Raw genomic sequence first — 20,428 nt, 5'->3', positions numbered from 1 at the left:
TAGGAGTTACCATGTAACGGCTTCTATAATGTGCTACTATGGTGCCCAGGAGCTGAAGACAAAGTAACACTGGTAACACTTACACGCTGGGAACCCACAGGCGCACGGTTTTGTCTCTGGACGCCGATGCCAGCAGATGCCCGGAGGGTGAAAACTCCACAGACATTACAGCGTCTTTGTGGCCTACGAAGCGATAGGCCCGCGTCTGGGGTTTCATGTTCCAGACCATAACGCACGAGTCCATGGAGCCACTGGCTGTAATGGTAACACCATACATGAATTACTATAAGACACAGAGGATATTGCTAAACTGACTGTAAAATAGCCAGCTAGCCGGGGACAATCATTTATAATTCTATATCAACATATTAGTATAGGTCGATAGCAGATACCGTATTCAGCCCCACAGAGAGAGCCTCCCGCCCAGCCCTCTCCTCCCCAGCTGTGATCAGAACACAATGGTGGATCAGGGCCCCTGTGTTTGCTCCTTATTTGGATATATTAATAAATGCAGAGGAGTAATGATCTTTACGTACAATATGGGGCTTATGCAGAGTCCGTCCATATCGGCTGTATTTGCTTCCACATTGTGTGCACAGAACTGAACGCGGATAACAGCAGCGTCGGATGACTGAGGCCAGACTGCCGCCTACATGATCAGCGCTCATCCGCCTGGCCCCTGGTGTAAAAGATCTGTCTGAAAACGTAAAATGATGCGGACGCTCCACTCCGCATGGCTGCAATTTCACTGAGCCGTCATCTCTGATCTTTGATAACGTGCGAGTGCCCTGCTAACACCCATTTAAGCCCCTTATGGTGAAAAAGCGAAGATGTGACCGTTACAGATGTGACCACATACATTTAGCCGATAAACAGCCCATCTAATCCCAAGGGTCTTCTCCTGCAACTTTTTTCCTTAAAATGCGTTTTATTCGCAAACGCGGAGGATAGATGTATATGGACAAATCTGTACATACGATTCATTGGGTATAGTACCCTTGGAGCTCTCTCAGTGTAAAGTATTCACCTATCTGCTTCATGTTAGGATTGAAATCCACACTCGTAACGGTGTCTCTGTGGCCTTTAAAATTACGCTCCAGGGAAGGATCTTCCTAAAGTAAATAAAAGATGGATGAGATATTTGTCCACAAAACAATAGAGACAGTAAAACTATGTAACCATGTATATAACCTTTGGGATATTAAACATGTTTTACACAAATTATTACTTAGGCCATTAATTGGGCTTCACACAATCCCCTCTTCCATTGCTGGACACGGGAGGGTACTGTGCTAACTCATTTCAAGGATGTCTGCTAGAAAGCTGCAGTAACTATACAAAGCATGCAGCTCCTGAGCGGAGGTCTCTTGGACCCTCTCCCACCTTCGAAGTTCATACATCATTAATGTGCTCTTCCAGCAGAGGTCCCTTCCCATCATCACCGTACCCATCCAGCAGGAGGTCCCTTCCCATCATTACCGTACCCATCCAGCAGAGGTCCCTTCCCATCATTACCGTACCCATCCAGTAGGAGGTCCCTTCCCATCATTACCGTACCCATCCAGTAGGAGGTCCCTTCCCATCATTACCGTACCCATCCAGCAGGAGGTCCCTTCCCATCATCACCGTACCCATCCAGCAGAGGTCCCTTCCCATCATTACCGTACCCATCCAGCAGAGGTCCCTTCCCATCATCACCGTACCCATCCAGCAGAGGTCCCTTCCAATCATCACCGTACCCATCCAGCAGAGGTCCCTTCCCATCATTACCATACACATCCATCATTACCATACCAATCCAGCAGAGGTCCCTTCCCATCATTACCATACCCACCAAGCAGAGATCCTTCCCATCATTACCATACCCACTCAGCAGAAGCCTCTTCCAATCATTACCGTACCCAACCAGCATCACACCTAGGTGGGCATTTAAACGTGCCCACCAAGCTGTAATGTCATGGTTGGCGGTTCTTGCAGCCAGAACAACAGGTCGGTAACCTGTGCACACTGGCAGATGCTCAGGATACATCAGTGCTGCACGGAAGAAACTACATATGAACAACAACGTTCACAGATATATTATTTGTAAACTTGACCTGATGCACTGAGCAATATATCGCTCATCCGCTATGCGAACGATTATTTGGCCATTCATATCAGTCCCTGCCCCAGTGGAGCTTACACTATTTCCCTACACATACACGCATGTACACACTAGGGTTTATTTTTGTTAGGAGCCAATTAACCTACCAGTATATTTTTGGAATGTGGGAGGAAACCGGAGCACCCGGAGGAAACCCACGCAGACACAGGGAGAATAAACAAACTCCACACTCTTAGGGCCGCAGCGGGAATTGAACTCACGACCTCAGTGCTGTGAGCCAGTAATGCTAACCATAACACCAGCTGTGCTGCCCAACAATTTATGGTACAGTGTGTACCCAGCTTTAGAAAGAACCAGCAGCGCATTCACATTCAGCCAATAACATGGATTTGCATTTACATTAGAGCTCTCTTAAGGGGCCTATCCATTAGCAGATCAATTTGAACGATATCTCGTCATGGATAGGCCCTGAACGATGACAGATGCGCACTCCCGCAGCCGACAAATTGTGTCTTTTGTCTCTCCAACATGTTGGTCAATTATCGCTGCCAGATATTAGAAATATCTGTCAGTTTATAAGCGGTAAACGAGGAACAATATTTTTAATGAAAGTTAATAGAAACATTAAAAAAAAATCCACTCCCTGAATGTCATGCAACGTTCGCAAAAATCTTTCATGTACATAAGAGATATAGGTCAAATCAGCCCCAGGGAGTTTCAAGGGATAAATCTTTTGTCTTTCAGCGTAGAGAAAGATCTGCTAATGAATAGGCCCATTAACAGTCAGAGCCACCTGTAGCCATATATAGACGAATTCCTAGGGCGCCATTGCTCCAAGAGGGCACCCAGCAGGCACCGTGGCCCGCACCCACATCATCAAGCACACATAGACATGAAGTGCCGCTAGCAGACATGGCCATGTTGGGAGGAGACGTTAGCACCAGCCGCCAACGAGGAAAGGGGACATCTATTTGCAGCATATTTAAATGAACTAGGGGCACCAGGTAAAATCTTACCCAGGGCACCAAGCTAGTCTGGACAGACTCTGCTTAATGTACTCCTCCTGCGATAGAATGCGCCCGTCCTCCCCGTCACGTTTCTCCAGACACAGGCAGATGAAAGTGCCAGAATTGTGCGTAATAGGGCACATCATGTATTGGACGTGTAACGGGGGGTGCAACGGGACAGGCTGGGGGGACGTGTAACGGGTGGTGCAACGGGACAGGCTGGGGGGACGTGTAACGGGGGGTGCAACGGGACAGGCTGGGGGGGGACGGGTAACGGGAGGTGCAACGGGACAGGCTGGGGGGGACGGGTAACGGGGGGTGCAACGGGACAGGCTGGGGGGGACGTGTAACGGGACAGGCTGGGGGGACGTGCAACGGGACAGGCTGGGGGGACGTGCAACGGGACAGGCTGGGGGGACGTGCAACGGGACAGGCTGGGGGGACGTGCAACGGGACAGGCTGGGGGGACGTGCAACGGGACAGGCTGGGGGGACGTGCAACGGGACAGGCTGGGGGGACGTGCAACGGGACAGGCTGGGGGGACGTGCAACGGGACAGGCTGGGGGGACGTGCAACGGGACAGGCTGGGGGGACGTGCAACGGGACAGGCTGGGGGGACGTGCAACGGGACAGGCTGGGGGGACGTGCAACGGGACAGGCTGGGGGGACGTGCAACGGGACAGGCTGGGGGGACGTGCAACGGGACAGGCTGGGGGGACGTGCAACGGGACAGGCTGGGGGGACGTGCAACGGGACAGGCTGGGGGGAAGTGCAACGGGACAGGCTGGGGGGACGTGCAACGGGACAGGCTGGGGGGACGTATAACGGGGGTGTAACGGGACAGGCTGGGGGGACATGTAATGGGACAGGCTGGAGGGACGTGTAACGGGGATGTAACGGGACAGGCTGGGGGGACGTGTAACGGGGGGTGTAATGGGACAGGCTGGGGGGACGTGTAACGGGGGTGTAATGGGACAGGCTGGGGGGACGTGAAATGGGACAGGCTGCGGGGACGTGTAACGGGGGGTGTAATGGGACAGGCTGGGGGGACGTGTAATGAGAGGCTGGAGGGACGTGTAATGGGGGGTGTAATGGGACATGTAACGGGACAGGCTGGGGGACGTGTAACGGGGGGGTGTAATGGGACAGGCTGGGGGGACGTGTAACGGGACAGGCTGGGGGGACGTGTAACGGGGGTGTAACGGGACAGGCTGGGGGGACGTGTAACGGGGGGTGTAACGGGACAGGCTGGGGGGACGTGTAACGGGGGGTGTAACGGGACAGGCTGCGGGGACGTGTAACGGGGGGTGTAACGGGACAGGCTGGAGGGACGTGTAACGGGGGGTGTAACGGGAGAGGCTGGAGGGACGTGTAACGGGGGGTGTAATGGGACATGTAACGGGACAGGCTGGGGGACGTGTAACGGGGGGGTGTAATGGGACAGGCTGGGGGGACGTGTAACGGGACAGGCTGGGGGGACGTGTAACGGGGGGGTGTAACGGGACAGGCTGGGGGGACGTGCAACGGGGGGGTGTAACGGGACAGGCTGGGGGGACGTGCAACGGGGGGGTGTAACGGGACAGGCTGGGGGGACGTGCAACGGGGGGGTGTAACGGGACAGGCTGGGGGGACGTGCAACGGGGGGGTGTAACGGGACAGGCTGGGGGGACGTGCAACGGGGGGGTGTAACGGGACAGGCTGGGGGGACGTGCAACGGGGGGGTGTAACGGGACAGGCTGGGGGGACGTGCAACGGGGGGGTGTAACGGGACAGGCTGGGGGGACGTGCAACGGGACAGGCTGGGGGGACGTGCAACGGGACAGGCTGGGGGGACGTGCAACGGGACAGGCTGGGGGGACGTGCAACGGGACAGGCTGGGGGGACGTGCAACGGGACAGGCTGGGGGGACGTGCAACGGGACAGGCTGGGGGGACGTGCAACGGGACAGGCTGGGGGGACGTGCAACGGGACAGGCTGGGGGGACGTGCAACGGGACAGGCTGGGGGGACGTGCAACGGGACAGGCTGGGGGGACGTGCAACGGGACAGGCTGGGGGGACGTGCAACGGGACAGGCTGGGGGGACGTGCAACGGGACAGGCTGGGGGGACGTGCAACGGGACAGGCTGGGGGGACGTGCAACGGGACAGGCTGGGGGGACGTGCAACGGGACAGGCTGGGGGGACGTGCAACGGGACAGGCTGGGGGGACGTGCAACGGGACAGGCTGGGGGGACGTGCAACGGGACAGGCTGGGGGGACGTGCAACGGGACAGGCTGGGGGGACGTGCAACGGGACAGGCTGGGGGGACGTGCAACGGGACAGGCTGGGGGGACGTGCAACGGGACAGGCTGGGGGGACGTGCAACGGGACAGGCTGGGGGGACGTGCAACGGGACAGGCTGGGGGGACGTGCAACGGGACAGGCTGGGGGGACGTGCAACGGGACAGGCTGGGGGGACGTGCAACGGGACAGGCTGGGGGGACGTGCAACGGGACAGGCTGGGGGGACGTGCAACGGGACAGGCTGGGGGGACGTGCAACGGGACAGGCTGGGGGGACGTGCAACGGGACAGGCTGGGGGGACGTGCAACGGGACAGGCTGGGGGGACGTGCAACGGGACAGGCTGGGGGGACGTGCAACGGGACAGGCTGGGGGGACGTGCAACGGGACAGGCTGGGGGGACGTGCAACGGGACAGGCTGGGGGGACGTGCAACGGGACAGGCTGGGGGGACGTGCAACGGGACAGGCTGGGGGGACGTGCAACGGGACAGGCTGGGGGGACGTGCAACGGGACAGGCTGGGGGGACGTGCAACGGGACAGGCTGGGGGGACGTGCAACGGGACAGGCTGGGGGGACGTGCAACGGGACAGGCTGGGGGGACGTGCAACGGGACAGGCTGGGGGGACGTGCAACGGGACAGGCTGGGGGGACGTGCAACGGGACAGGCTGGGGGGACGTGCAACGGGACAGGCTGGGGGGACGTGCAACGGGACAGGCTGGGGGGACGTGCAACGGGACAGGCTGGGGGGACGTGCAACGGGACAGGCTGGGGGGACGTGCAACGGGACAGGCTGGGGGGACGTGCAACGGGACAGGCTGGGGGGACGTGCAACGGGACAGGCTGGGGGGACGTGCAACGGGACAGGCTGGGGGGACGTGCAACGGGACAGGCTGGGGGGACGTGCAACGGGACAGGCTGGGGGGACGTGCAACGGGACAGGCTGGGGGGACGTGCAACGGGACAGGCTGGGGGGACGTGCAACGGGACAGGCTGGGGGGACGTGCAACGGGACAGGCTGGGGGGACGTGCAACGGGACAGGCTGGGGGGACGTGCAACGGGACAGGCTGGGGGGACGTGCAACGGGACAGGCTGGGGGGACGTGCAACGGGACAGGCTGGGGGGACGTGCAACGGGACAGGCTGGGGGGACGTGCAACGGGACAGGCTGGGGGGACGTGCAACGGGACAGGCTGGGGGGACGTGCAACGGGACAGGCTGGGGGGACGTGCAACGGGACAGGCTGGGGGGACGTGCAACGGGACAGGCTGGGGGGACGTGCAACGGGACAGGCTGGGGGGACGTGCAACGGGACAGGCTGGGGGGACGTGCAACGGGACAGGCTGGGGGGACGTGCAACGGGACAGGCTGGGGGGACGTGCAACGGGACAGGCTGGGGGGACGTGCAACGGGACAGGCTGGGGGGACGTGCAACGGGACAGGCTGGGGGGACGTGCAACGGGACAGGCTGGGGGGACGTGCAACGGGACAGGCTGGGGGGACGTGCAACGGGACAGGCTGGGGGGACGTGCAACGGGACAGGCTGGGGGGACGTGCAACGGGACAGGCTGGGGGGACGTGCAACGGGACAGGCTGGGGGGACGTGCAACGGGACAGGCTGGGGGGACGTGCAACGGGACAGGCTGGGGGGACGTGCAACGGGACAGGCTGGGGGGACGTGCAACGGGACAGGCTGGGGGGACGTGCAACGGGACAGGCTGGGGGGACGTGCAACGGGACAGGCTGGGGGGACGTGCAACGGGACAGGCTGGGGGGACGTGCAACGGGACAGGCTGGGGGGACGTGCAACGGGACAGGCTGGGGGGACGTGCAACGGGACAGGCTGGGGGGACGTGCAACGGGACAGGCTGGGGGGACGTGCAACGGGACAGGCTGGGGGGACGTGCAACGGGACAGGCTGGGGGGACGTGCAACGGGACAGGCTGGGGGGACGTGCAACGGGACAGGCTGGGGGGACGTGCAACGGGACAGGCTGGGGGGACGTGCAACGGGACAGGCTGGGGGGACGTGCAACGGGACAGGCTGGGGGGACGTGCAACGGGACAGGCTGGGGGGACGTGCAACGGGACAGGCTGGGGGGACGTGCAACGGGACAGGCTGGGGGGACGTGCAACGGGACAGGCTGGGGGGACGTGCAACGGGACAGGCTGGGGGGACGTGCAACGGGACAGGCTGGGGGGACGTGCAACGGGACAGGCTGGGGGGACGTGCAACGGGACAGGCTGGGGGGACGTGCAACGGGACAGGCTGGGGGGACGTGCAACGGGACAGGCTGGGGGGACGTGCAACGGGACAGGCTGGGGGGACGTGCAACGGGACAGGCTGGGGGGACGTGCAACGGGACAGGCTGGGGGGACGTGCAACGGGACAGGCTGGGGGGACGTGCAACGGGACAGGCTGGGGGGACGTGCAACGGGACAGGCTGGGGGGACGTGCAACGGGACAGGCTGGGGGGACGTGCAACGGGACAGGCTGGGGGGACGTGCAACGGGACAGGCTGGGGGGACGTGCAACGGGACAGGCTGGGGGGACGTGCAACGGGACAGGCTGGGGGGACGTGCAACGGGACAGGCTGGGGGGACGTGCAACGGGACAGGCTGGGGGGACGTGCAACGGGACAGGCTGGGGGGACGTGCAACGGGACAGGCTGGGGGGACGTGCAACGGGACAGGCTGGGGGGACGTGCAACGGGACAGGCTGGGGGGACGTGCAACGGGACAGGCTGGGGGGACGTGCAACGGGACAGGCTGGGGGGACGTGCAACGGGACAGGCTGGGGGGACGTGCAACGGGACAGGCTGGGGGGACGTGCAACGGGACAGGCTGGGGGGACGTGCAACGGGACAGGCTGGGGGGACGTGCAACGGGACAGGCTGGGGGGACGTGCAACGGGACAGGCTGGGGGGACGTGCAACGGGACAGGCTGGGGGGACGTGCAACGGGACAGGCTGGGGGGACGTGCAACGGGACAGGCTGGGGGGACGTGCAACGGGACAGGCTGGGGGGACGTGCAACGGGACAGGCTGGGGGGACGTGCAACGGGACAGGCTGGGGGGACGTGCAACGGGACAGGCTGGGGGGACGTGCAACGGGACAGGCTGGGGGGACGTGCAACGGGACAGGCTGGGGGGACGTGCAACGGGACAGGCTGGGGGGACGTGCAACGGGACAGGCTGGGGGGACGTGCAACGGGACAGGCTGGGGGGACGTGCAACGGGACAGGCTGGGGGGACGTGCAACGGGACAGGCTGGGGGGACGTGCAACGGGACAGGCTGGGGGGACGTGCAACGGGACAGGCTGGGGGGACGTGCAACGGGACAGGCTGGGGGGACGTGCAACGGGACAGGCTGGGGGGACGTGCAACGGGACAGGCTGGGGGGACGTGCAACGGGACAGGCTGGGGGGACGTGCAACGGGACAGGCTGGGGGGACGTGCAACGGGACAGGCTGGGGGGACGTGCAACGGGACAGGCTGGGGGGACGTGCAACGGGACAGGCTGGGGGGACGTGCAACGGGACAGGCTGGGGGGACGTGCAACGGGACAGGCTGGGGGGACGTGCAACGGGGGTGTAACGGGACAGGCTGGGGGGACATGTAATGGGACAGGCTGGAGGGACGTGTAACGGGGATGTAACGGGACAGGCTGGGGGGACGTGTAACGGGGGTGTAACGGGACAGGCTGGGGGGACGTGTAACGGGACAGGCTGGGGGGAATGTGTAACGGGGGTGTAACGGGTCAGGCTGGGGGACATGTAACGGGTGGTGTAACGGGACAGGCTGGGGGACATGTAACGGGTGGTGTAACGGGACAGGCTGGGGGACGTGTAACGGGGGGTGTAATGGGACAGGCTGCGGGGACGTGTAACGGGGGGTGTAATGGGACAGGCTGGGGGGACGTGTAATGGGGGGTGTAATGAGAGGCTGGAGGGACGTGTAATGGGGGGTGTAATGGGACATGTAACGGGACAGGCTGGGGGACGTGTAACGGGGGGGGTGTAACGGGACAGGCTGGGGGACGTGTAACGGGACAGGCTGGGGGGACGTGTAACGGGGGGTGTAATGGGACAGGCTGGGGGGACGTGTAACGGGGGGTGTAATGGGACAGGCTGGGGGGACGTGTAACGGGGGGTGTAATGGGACAGGCTGGGGGGACGTGTAACGGGGGGTGTAATGGGACAGGCTGGGGGGACGTGTAACGGGGGTGTAATGGGACAGGCTGGGGGGACGTGTAACGGGGGGTGTAATGGGACAGGCTGCGGGGACGTGTAACGGGGGGTGTAATGGGACAGGCTGCGGGGACGTGTAACGGGGGGTGTAATGGGACAGGCTGGGGGGACGTGTAATGGGGGGTGTAATGAGAGGCTGGAGGGACGTGTAATGGGGGGTGTAATGGGACATGTAACGGGACAGGCTGGGGGACGTGTAACGGGGGGGTGTAATGGGACAGGCTGGGGGGACGTGTAACGGGACAGGCTGGGGGGACTTGTAACGGTGGTGTAACGGGACAGGCTGGGGGGACGTGTAACGGGGGGTGTAACGGGACAGGCTGGGGGGACGTGTAACGGGGGGTGTAACGGGACAGGCTGGGGGGACGTGTAACGGGGGGTGTAACGGGACAGGCTGGAGGGACGTGTAACGGGGGTGTAATGGGACAGGCTGGGGGGACGTGTAACGGGGGGTGTAATGGGACAGGCTGCGGGGTCGTGTAACGGGGGGTGTAATGAGACAGGCTGGAGGGACGTGTAACGGGGGGTGTAATGGGACAGGCTGGGGGGACGTGTAACGGGGGTGTAATGGGACAGGCTGGGGGGACGTGTAACGGGGGGTGTAATGGGACAGGCTGGGGGGACGTGTAACGGGAGGTGTAATGGGACAGGCTGGGGGGACGTGTAACGGGGGGTGTACCGGGACAGGCTGGGGGACGTGTAACGGGGGGTGTAATGGGACAGGCTGGGGGACGTGTAACGGGAGGTGTAATGGGACAGGCTGGGGGGACGTGTAACGGGGGGTGTACCGGGACAGGCTGGGGGGACGTGTAACGGGGGGTGTAATGGGACAGGCTGGGGGGACGTGTAACGGGGGGTGTAATGGGACAGGCTGGGGGGACGTGTAACGGGGGGTGTAATGGGACAGGCTGGGGGGACGTGTAACGGGGGGTGTAATGGGACAGGCTGGGGGGACGTGTAACGGGGGGTGTAATGGGACAGGCTGCGGGGTCGTGTAACGGGGGGTGTAATGAGACAGGCTGGAGGGACGTGTAACGGGGGGTGTAATGGGACAGGCTGGGGGGACGTGTAACGGGGGGTGTAATGGGACAGGCTGGGGGGACGTGTAACGGGGGGTGTAATGGGACAGGCTGGGGAGACGTGTAACGGGGGGTGTAATGGGACAGGCTGGGGGGACGTGTAACGGGGGGTGTAATGGGACAGGCTGGGGGGACGTGTAACGGGGGGGTGTAATGGGACAGGCTGGGGGGACGTGTAACGGGACAGGCTGGGGGGACGTGTAACGGGGGTGTAACGGGACAGGCTGGGGGGACGTGTAACGGGGGGTGTAATGAGACAGGCTGGAGGGACGTGTAACGGGGGGTGTAATGGGACAGGCTGGGGGGACGTGTAACGGGGGGTGTAATGGGACAGGCTGCGGGGTCGTGTAACGGGGGGTGTAATGAGACAGGCTGGAGGGACGTGTAACGGGGGGTGTAATGGGACAGGCTGGGGGGACGTGTAACGGGGGGTGTAATGGGACAGGCTGGGGGGACGTGTAACGGGGGGTGTAATGGGACAGGCTGGGGGGACGTGTAACGGGGGGTGTAATGGGACAGGCTGGGGGGACGTGTAACGGGGGGTGTAATGGGACAGGCTGGGGGGACGTGTAACGGGGGGTGTAATGGGACAGGCTGGGGGGACGTGTAACGGGGGGTGTAATGGGACAGGCTGGGGGGACGTGTAACGGGGGGTGTAATGGGACAGGCTGGAGGGACGTGTAATGGGGGGTGTAATGGGACAGGCTGCGGGGTCGTGTAACGGGGGGTGTAATGGGACAGGCTGCGGGGTCGTGTAACGGGGGGTGTACTGGGACAGGCTGGGGGGACGTGTAACGGGGGGTGTACTGGGACAGGCTGGGGGGATGTGTAACGGGGGGTGTAATGGGACAGGCTGGGGGGACGTGTAACGGGAGGTGTAATGGGACAGGCTGGGGGGACATGTAACGGGGGGTGTACCGGGACAGGCTGGGGGACGTGTAACGGGGGGTGTAACGGGACAGGCTGGGGGACGTGTAACGGGGGGTGTAACGGGACAGGCTGGGGGGACGTGTAACGGGAGGTGTAACGGGACAGGCTGGTGGACGTGTAACGGGACGTGTAACGGGACAGGCTGGTGGACGTGTAACGGGACAGGCTGGGGGACGTGTAACGGGGGGTGTAACGGGACAGGCTGGGGGACGTGTAACGGGGGGTGTAACGGGACAGGCTGGGGGGACGTGTAACGGGGGGTGTAATGGGACAGGCTGGGGGGACGTGTAACGGGGGGTGTAATGGGACAGGCTGGGGGGACGTGTAACGGGGGTGTAATGGGACAGGCTGGGGGGACGTGTAACGGGGGTGTAATGGGACAGGCTGGGGGGACGTGTAACGGGGGGTGTAATGGGACAGGCTGCGGGGACGTGTAACGGGGGGTGTAATGGGACAGGCTGCGGGGACGTGTAACGGGGGGTGTAATGGGACAGGCTGGGGGGACGTGTAATGGGGGGTGTAATGAGAGGCTGGGGGGACGTGTAACGGGGGGTGTAATGGGACAGGCTGCGGGGACGTGTAACGGGGGGTGTAATGGGACAGGCTGCGGGGACGTGTAACGGGGGGTGTAATGGGACAGGCTGGGGGGACGTGTAATGGGGGGTGTAATGAGAGGCTGGGGGGACGTGTAACGGGGGTGTAATGAGACAGGCTGGGGGACGTGTAACGGGGGGGTGTAATGGGACAGGCTGGGGGGACGTGTAATGGGACAGGCTGGGGGGACGTGTAACGGGGGTGTAACGGGACAGGCTGGGGGGACGTGTAACGGGGGGTGTAACGGGACAGGCTGGGGGGACGTGTAACGGGGGGTGTAATGAGACAGGCTGGAGGGACGTGTAACGGGGGGTGTAATGGGACAGGCTGCGGGGTCGTGTAACGGGGGGTGTAATGAGACAGGCTGGAGGGACGTGTAACGGGGGGTGTAATGGGACAGGCTGGGGGGACGTGTAACGGGGGGTGTAATGGGACAGGCTGGGGGGACGTGTAACGGGGGGTGTAATGGGACAGGCTGGGGAGACGTGTAACGGGGGGTGTAATGGGACAGGCTGGGGGGACGTGTAACGGGGGGTGTAATGGGACAGGCTGGGGGGACGTGTAACGGGGGGTGTAATGGGACAGGCTGGGGGGACGTGTAACGGGGGGTGTAATGGGACAGGCTGCGGGGTCGTGTAACGGGGGGTGTAATGGGACAGGCTGCGGGGTCGTGTAACGGGGGGTGTACTGGGACAGGCTGGGGGGATGTGTAACGGGGGGTGTAATGGGACAGGCTGGGGGGACGTGTAACGGGGGGTGTAATGGGACAGGCTGGGGGGACGTGTAACGGGGGGTGTACCGGGACAGGCTGGGGGACGTGTAACGGGACAGGCTGGTGGACGTGTAACGGGACAGGCTGGGGGACGTGTAACGGGGGGTGTAACGGGACAGGCTGGGGGGACGTGTAACGGGGGGTGTAATGGGACAGGCTGGGGGGACGTGTAACGGGGGGTGTACCGGGACAGGCTGGGGGACGTGTAACGGGACAGGCTGGTGGACGTGTAACGGGACAGGCTGGGGGACGTGTAACGGGGGGTGTAACGGGACAGGCTGGGGGGACGTGTAACGGGGGGTGTAACGGGACAGGCTGGGGGGACGTGTAACGGGGGGTGTAATGGGACAGGCTGGGGGGGGTGTAACGGGGGGTGTAATGGGACAGGCTGGGGGGGGGGGTGTACTGGGACATACATGTGACAAGCTGAGGAACATGTATGTGATGCAGTATTACATCACTACCTGTATACAGCATCTATAGGACCCCAGGAAGTCACACAGTTCACTCGGCAGAACCTGGAGCACTACTACCCCCAGCATTCCCAGACTGCCGTTACTGTATGCTACTGCTCCATATATAATACATACAGCCGGACAGTGAGAGACCTGTCCGGGGAGACTCCCCTGCCGGGACACCCAGCCCCCAGCGCACGGACTTACCGGCTGCTCCATGCTGCTGGCAGCGTCCTGTCCTCTCTTCCCACCGAGTGACCCCTCCGAGGCCGCGCTGACTCCGGCTCCGGGCAGTGAGGGGTTACTGCAGAGCGCGCCTCTCCGGCCGCCTTCAATCTGATAGGCTGAGACACGGCGGGGCGGGGCTAACGGGTACAACAGCTGCGTTGCTAAGAAACAAGTTTTGCGACTTTCATGTAGAACCCGGAAGATGTGGGTTGAGCGTATTTCCCCTTCATGCTGGGGAAGTGTATAGATCCCCTTCAATTTCTGTACCCTGACGTCATCAGCCAGTGTCCCACGTCATTCCCTACCATCCAAGTGCGCATAGAGGGGGGGATAATGTCATGTGGCGAGCCCCCGAGCCTGAAGCCACGAGCGGACAACTTTCTTTTTTTGATGGACTGTGTGGGCAGGAACCGGCACTTCCGCCCTCAGGCCACGTCACTTCCAGGTATGGCTACTGAAGGGGAATATACCTTTCCTTCATGCTAGGGATCTGGAAGTGACGTGAGTGAGGGCGGAAGTACAGTTCTATGCCCATTAAGACCACCTAAAAAAGAAAGTTGTCCCCTCGCAGGCTCGGTGCGCTCGCCACGCTCGGGCACGGTGGCTCGCTACAAGGTTATATTCCCCCTCTATGCCCACTTGGATGGTAGGGAATGACGCTGGACACTGGCTGATGACGTCAGGGTCCTCTCCGTGAAGGGGATTTAGATATTACCGGAAGATTTGGGTCGGGCAGCGCCTGCTCCGCCCTCTGGCATCATCTGGTCATGTGACTGCAATCAACGGTCACATGGTGCACAGCGGGTACAAGGCAGGGAAGTGGATAAATCCCCTTCAGTTTTTATACCCTGACGTCATCAGTTACTGTCCAACGTCATTCCCTACCATCCACGTGGGCATAGAGGGGGAACATAATCCTGTGGCGAGTGCAGCGAGGGTACAAGTTTCTCTTTTTGGTGGACTGTATGGGCAGGGAACCGCACTTCCGCCCTCACTGCACGTCACTTCCAAGTACAGAAACTGAAGGGGAAATATACCTTTGAGGCCTGCAGGCTGCTCTGCTCCTTGTCCTGCTCCTCCTGTGTAGCCAGTGGCGTCACAAGTGGGGTGCGAGCAGCACCCGGGTGTCACCCACTGAGGGGTGACACCAAAGTGCATACTCCCAGCGCAGTGACAGGAGCCGGGTGCTGCACTGTAGAATTACGTGCAGCACTCTGCTCCTGTCACAGTGAGGGACCCGACACTGCAAGTACTCTGGTACCCGGGGGCAGCCCACACCTCCGGGACCCCACAGGAGAGACTAAAACCGTGATTTGGGTGTGTGGCCAGTTACCACCGCACCGGGTGCATCAACAGGTAGGGACGCCACTGTGTGTAGCTCTGGGCCTTATTTATCAATGAGTGTTATTATTCACAACGAGTAATACAAAATGTATTTTTCAAAGTAGCGTCCGTCACATAAATTTTTTGCAGTATTTCAACAACGCTTCATAGACGTGCAGGAGACTGTTCTGTGACATCATTGTTAGTGTTGCAGCTGTGGCGTTGTTCACGTCATCATCTGTTGAGAACTTCTTTCCGCGCAGTTGTTTTTCAGGATTCGGAATGCCCAGAAATCACAGGGCGCTAAGTCCGGGCTATATGGAGGGTCTTCCAGTGTTGTCCCATTCATTTCAGTCAGTGCTGCCAATGTAACAGCAGCACCATGTGGTCGGGCATTGTCTTGGAGCAAAAACCATTGTTTCATCAGCAAATGTCGTCTTTTCTTCCTCATGGCTCCACGCAAATGGGTTTTCAGGACGTTTGCATAGTACTCACCATTAATTGTCTGTCCACGGGGAACCCAGTGTTGTAGGATCATACCGTGCGCATCAAAGAACAGCAGACGCATTACTTTACTCGCCGAAGGAATCACACAGATTTTTTGGAGCGGAGGCGAATTCACGTGTTTCCATACACTGGACTGTTGTTTGGATTCCGAATCATAATGACGAATCCACGATACGTCAATATCAATGTCAGGTGTTCCTGCACGATTCAACTCATCGTTGCATCTGCTCTTCGGTGAGATCTCTGGGTACTCACCTGGCACACACTCGATGCATTTTTAGTCCCTCTGTCACAATATGCTGAACCCGTTGGAATGAGAGGCCAAGTGAAGCCGAGAGTTTGCGTGAAGTTAACCTGTCATCTCGCAACATCTCCGCAGCTTTGGCAATGTTGAAATCTGTAACTGCGGTGGATGGTCTCCCAGAACGCACTTCACCAGTCACTCGCATATTACTGTCTTTGAAGTGCTTCCACCACCAAAACACTGCAGCACGGCTAATTGTTTCACCACCGTATGCTTGCCGTAACATTTCATGAGCTTCATTTCCACTTTTTCCAAGTTTTAACACAAAATTCAATCACACATCTCTGACGTAATCTCACAGGGACACGTCTTCCTCATCTGGCATGACGAAATGTACGAAGATCTTCCACTCAATGTGACCAAACAAAGAAGACTACGGCAGTCCAACAGCAGGTTCAGACACATCGATGTATGAGCTTCACAATAACCAGCATAGCGTTGCCACGTCTACCTATGGGGCAGAAAAACAGAGGCAGTCTCGTTACTTTTCAACCAGCCTTCATATTTGCTCCTGGTTCTGCTAATCCTATGTAGCTCAGGGTGGCTGTGTGTGTGTGGTCTGTTCCTATTGCTCCTCCTATGTAGCTCAGGGTGGCTGTGTGTGTGTGGCTGTTCCTATTGCTCCTCCTATGTAGCTCAGGGTGGCTGTGTGTGTGTGGTCTGTTCTTATTGCTCCTCCTATGTAGCTCAGGGTGGCTGTGTATGTGGTCTGTTCCTATTGCTCCTCCTATGTAGCTCAGGGTGGCTGTGTATGTGGTCTGTTCCTATTGCTCCTCCTATGTAGCTCAGGGTGGCTGTGTATGTGGTCTGTTCCTATTGCTCCTCCTATGTAGCTCAGGGTGGCTGTGTGTGTGTGGCTGTTCCTATTGCTCCTCCTATGTAGCTCAGGGTGGCTGTGTGTGTGTGGTCTGTTCCTATTGCTCCTCCTATGTAGCTCAGGGTGGCTGTGTGTGTGTGGTCTGTTCCTATTGCTCCTCCTATGTAGCTCAGGGTGGCTGTGTATGTGGTCTGTTCCTATTGCTCCTCCTATGTAGCTCAGGGTGGCTGTGTGTGTGTGGTCTGTTCCTATTGCTCCTCCTATGTAGCTCAGGGTGGCTGTGTATGTGGTCTGTTCCTATTGCTCCTCCTGTGTAGCTCAGGACAGGCAGCTGGATTCATGGTTGTGCTTCTGTGCAGCTCAGGATGGGCAGATGGGTTTCTGGTCCTGCTCCTCCTGTGTAGCTCAGGGTGGGAGATTGTAAGTGTCCCTGCCCCTGTGTAACTGGAAGCAATGCCGGGAAAGGAAAAACAGATGAATGTCTGACTATAGTGCACCCTAAATCGGACAAGAATCTACTTTAATTTTTTTTATCTTATTATATATTTAAGTAAATCCTATTTTCCTGTCACTTGTATTGTTTCATCCTTGTTACTGAATAAATTATCCAGTTTGAAAAAAAAATATCCTTTTAATTACACAAATAGTATATCAACAATTTTTTTCAGTTTTCATAATTTGTTCACATTTTACTCAAAATTCAAAAAAAAAGGCAGAAACCCAAAAATAGATCAAGTAATTGCAGGGAAAGAAACAAAAATAAAAATGTGATTACAATGAGTCTATGTATTGCTACTTATAAATTCCTTGCCGATAATGTATGGCGCGCGTGAGTGCGTTTTATTATCTGGTAGATCCAGTAAGTGCTTATACACTAATTAATAAATAAAAATAAACCTCTAGGCGCGGGAGCCAAAATGTAAAAACAACGTGTGAAGCTGCTGCTACGAGGGGGTGCCAACACTCAGACAAGAAACCGAAATGTGTATATTGTCAGGACTGCGACTATTTCAGTACATAAAGAGAGACTACTTTTGCCAAAGTTCCTTTGTGGTCGTTGGAAGAGCTCTCCTGCTTGCTGGCGTTCTTCACATACAGGGGATAGAGGGTTAAAGTGATCGTCTGTTTCCAAGGTGTGGTCAGGTTGTGGGATTCTTAGATTGCTCATTATCTCAAACCTGATTCCATTTGGGTCACATGTTCTGAACTTCCTATGGATCACAGACCTCTAGTATAAAGCCTGTCATTAACTGTGTCTCAGTGTCTGTGCAACGTCACTTTCAGGTCTTTCTTGGACTCCTGCCAGATCCCTGTTGTGCCTGTCAGGGTTGTCTTAACAGCAGTGTGGGCCCTGGGCAAATCAGTGCACTGGGGCCCCTACCCACCCATTCACGGGAACATTTTTTTAAATGGTCAATAAAATTAAACCCTCCTGCATGCCCATCAGACCTCCCACACATACAGAGAGACTGGTCTGAAGCCGGTGGATGAAGTGAAACTGGGACTGATGTGGGTACTCAGCACCGGGGGAGGGGGGGGGATGGGATGGGGGAGGTTAGGTCAGAATACAGTGCACCGGCGGCCGGCTTATAAAGATATCACAAATTTACCAACTGGCCGCGGCTGCAGAGGGGCAGGTTGGCGAGCCCCTACAAGCTTCGGCCTAACAAGCCCAATGGAAGAGATGGCCCTGGTGCCTGTGGGTTGCTGTGGACTTTGTTATATCCCTGATCGTGTTCCAGCAGCCAGTTACCAGCAGCACTACAGAGCTCAGCATTGCCATTTGCCTATGTATTGCTTTCTGCTTCACTGCTGTGGTTTCACCCTTTGCTGCACTATTTACTTTGCCTGTTGTCTTCTACTCCTGTGGACATTGAATTCATCTTCATCACAGTTGTCAACTGCACCGTTACAGTCACCTTCATCGCATCACAGGGCTCCACCCCGCTGTGGATTCTAGTCACGCTGCAGGGCTCAACCCTGTCCCAGAATCTCACCGCATCACAGGGCTCAACCCTGCACCGTCCTCATTGAATCACAGGGCTGAACCCTGCTCCGTCTTTCTCCACATCACAGGGCTCAACCCTGCTCCATCTTTCTCTGCATCACAGGGCTCAACCTTGCACCGATCTTTACAGCATCACAGGGCTCAACCCTACTCCATCTTTCTCTGCATCACAGGGCTCAACCCTACTCCATCTTTCTCTGCATCACAGGGCTCAACCCTGCTCCGATCTTTACAGCATCACAGGGCACGGCCCTGTTCCGGATCTACATTACTCTACAGGGCTCGCTCTGCTCAGGATTTCCACTACTACAGGGTTTAACCCAGGTAAAGGTCTTCTATACATTCCTGAAGTGTTAGCCTCATACTGGACTCGGGGTCCCCTACCCCATCAGCTCTCCTGTGTTAAAGACTGTATTTACATGTGGGGATTTTCTCCTATATTCATCATTACATATGTGAACCTCTGTGTTGTTGAGACTTGTGTGAGACGTTATTATTTTTTCCTGTGAATAAATCCTATTTACTTTTATCCTGTGCCACTGAGATTACATGAAAAGGTCATTCCTAAAACCACCCCAGCTTACTGTGCCTAGTAGGCCAGCCTCCTTCCAGGAGTCTCAAGTGTCGGCAGCTGTGACATATATATATAGCACGCAATAGGCACTTATAAATAACAATACAATCTGCTTGAGTAAAATGATGAAGTGTATTGATTAATATAATACAATATAAAATAATTAAACTACAAATATATTGAAAATGAATGTATATAACGCTGGTACCAGACATACATAAATGAGAGAATGTATAAAAAATTGAAACAGGTTCTTAATTATTCCATGTTATAAGGTTCATTTTAGCGAGACCATGACTACTATTATATATATTGTGATAGAAGCACTGGAGAAGTCTGGGATGGCATATATGTGTGTCCCAGATTCCTATCACATGTGTTTTAAAAACCCCAGGAAAAGTCTGTTATGCCAAACAATACCAGAAGTTTCGGCTTTTGGTAAAATCCAGATAATGGGTCCTAGGGGTGTGGATGTGAGAAGAGAAGGGAGGGCTCCATCCACAGGCCATTCCAGGTGTTGGGCCTTTCAGTCTGAGAGCAGGCTGATTAGTAGTTGCACCTGGAAGTGGCTCAGATAAGCTGTGTTAGGTTTTGGTTGAGTATCTCGCATACCCTGGGGGAGAACAGACACTGAGGTTTGTTCAGAGACACTGTGATATGTGAAAGTTCTGTGTTTGTGGTAAGACAGTAGGCCCTGCCACTTGTAGAGAGGGAATAACCTGTCTAGTTAGTGCCCAGACAGGCTAGGATTTATTTTTATGTTTTGTTTATTTAGTGCTTTATATTGCACAATAAAAACTGGTTCCGACCAGCTTGAACAAAAACCCTGGACTGGTGTGCTGTTTCCTGGCTGCTGTGCGTAAGGAGGTGTCCATCTACTCCAGGAGAGAGACCCCCTACCCCGACTATATCACAATAAATATATTTATATATATAATATATATATATATATATATATACATATATATATTAGGGATGTACAGGCTCGGATAGGTTCAAATTTGCACGCCGAGTTCGGATTTTTCCCTCCAAAAAACGGGACTCAGAAAGAGGCAAAATGTCATCTTGCATGGACAAACATCATTCCTGGTTTTGCCTCTTTCTGAGTCCTGTTTTTAAAAAAAATCCATAGCAATGTCTCTCAACAGGTCTGTCAGCCTGTTCCCCAGGTAGTGAGAGACTGTCCAGAGAAACCTA

General features: G+C 57.7%; 1 protein-coding gene across 2 annotated transcripts in view; it reads right to left on the bottom strand.

Moving 5' to 3' along the window:
- POC1A (POC1 centriolar protein A) overlaps nt 1-14,107 on the bottom strand; it is a 30,990-nt gene extending 16,883 nt beyond the window's left edge. Inside the window, exons 1-3 of one of the 2 annotated variants that reach the window (XM_088463841.1) lie at nt 13,678-14,107; nt 1,028-1,112; nt 84-255 (exon numbers count right to left, since the gene is read on the bottom strand). In XM_088463841.1, the coding sequence (XP_088319967.1) occupies nt 84-255; nt 1,028-1,112; nt 13,678-13,689 (269 nt within the window). In that variant the 5' untranslated portion in view covers nt 13,690-14,107. The remainder of the gene's footprint in view (nt 1-83; nt 256-1,027; nt 1,113-13,677) is intronic. The other variant, XM_088463842.1, reaches the window with a different exon arrangement.
- Between the last annotated feature and the right edge of the window lie 6,321 nt (nt 14,108-20,428).

Source organism: Taudactylus pleione, unplaced genomic scaffold (assembly GCF_031769625.1).
Source record: "Taudactylus pleione unplaced genomic scaffold, aTauple2 ptg001470l, whole genome shotgun sequence".
NCBI classification, from domain to species: domain Eukaryota; kingdom Metazoa; phylum Chordata; class Amphibia; order Anura; family Myobatrachidae; genus Taudactylus; species Taudactylus pleione.
This window is presented reverse-complemented; position numbering and strand designations above follow the sequence as displayed.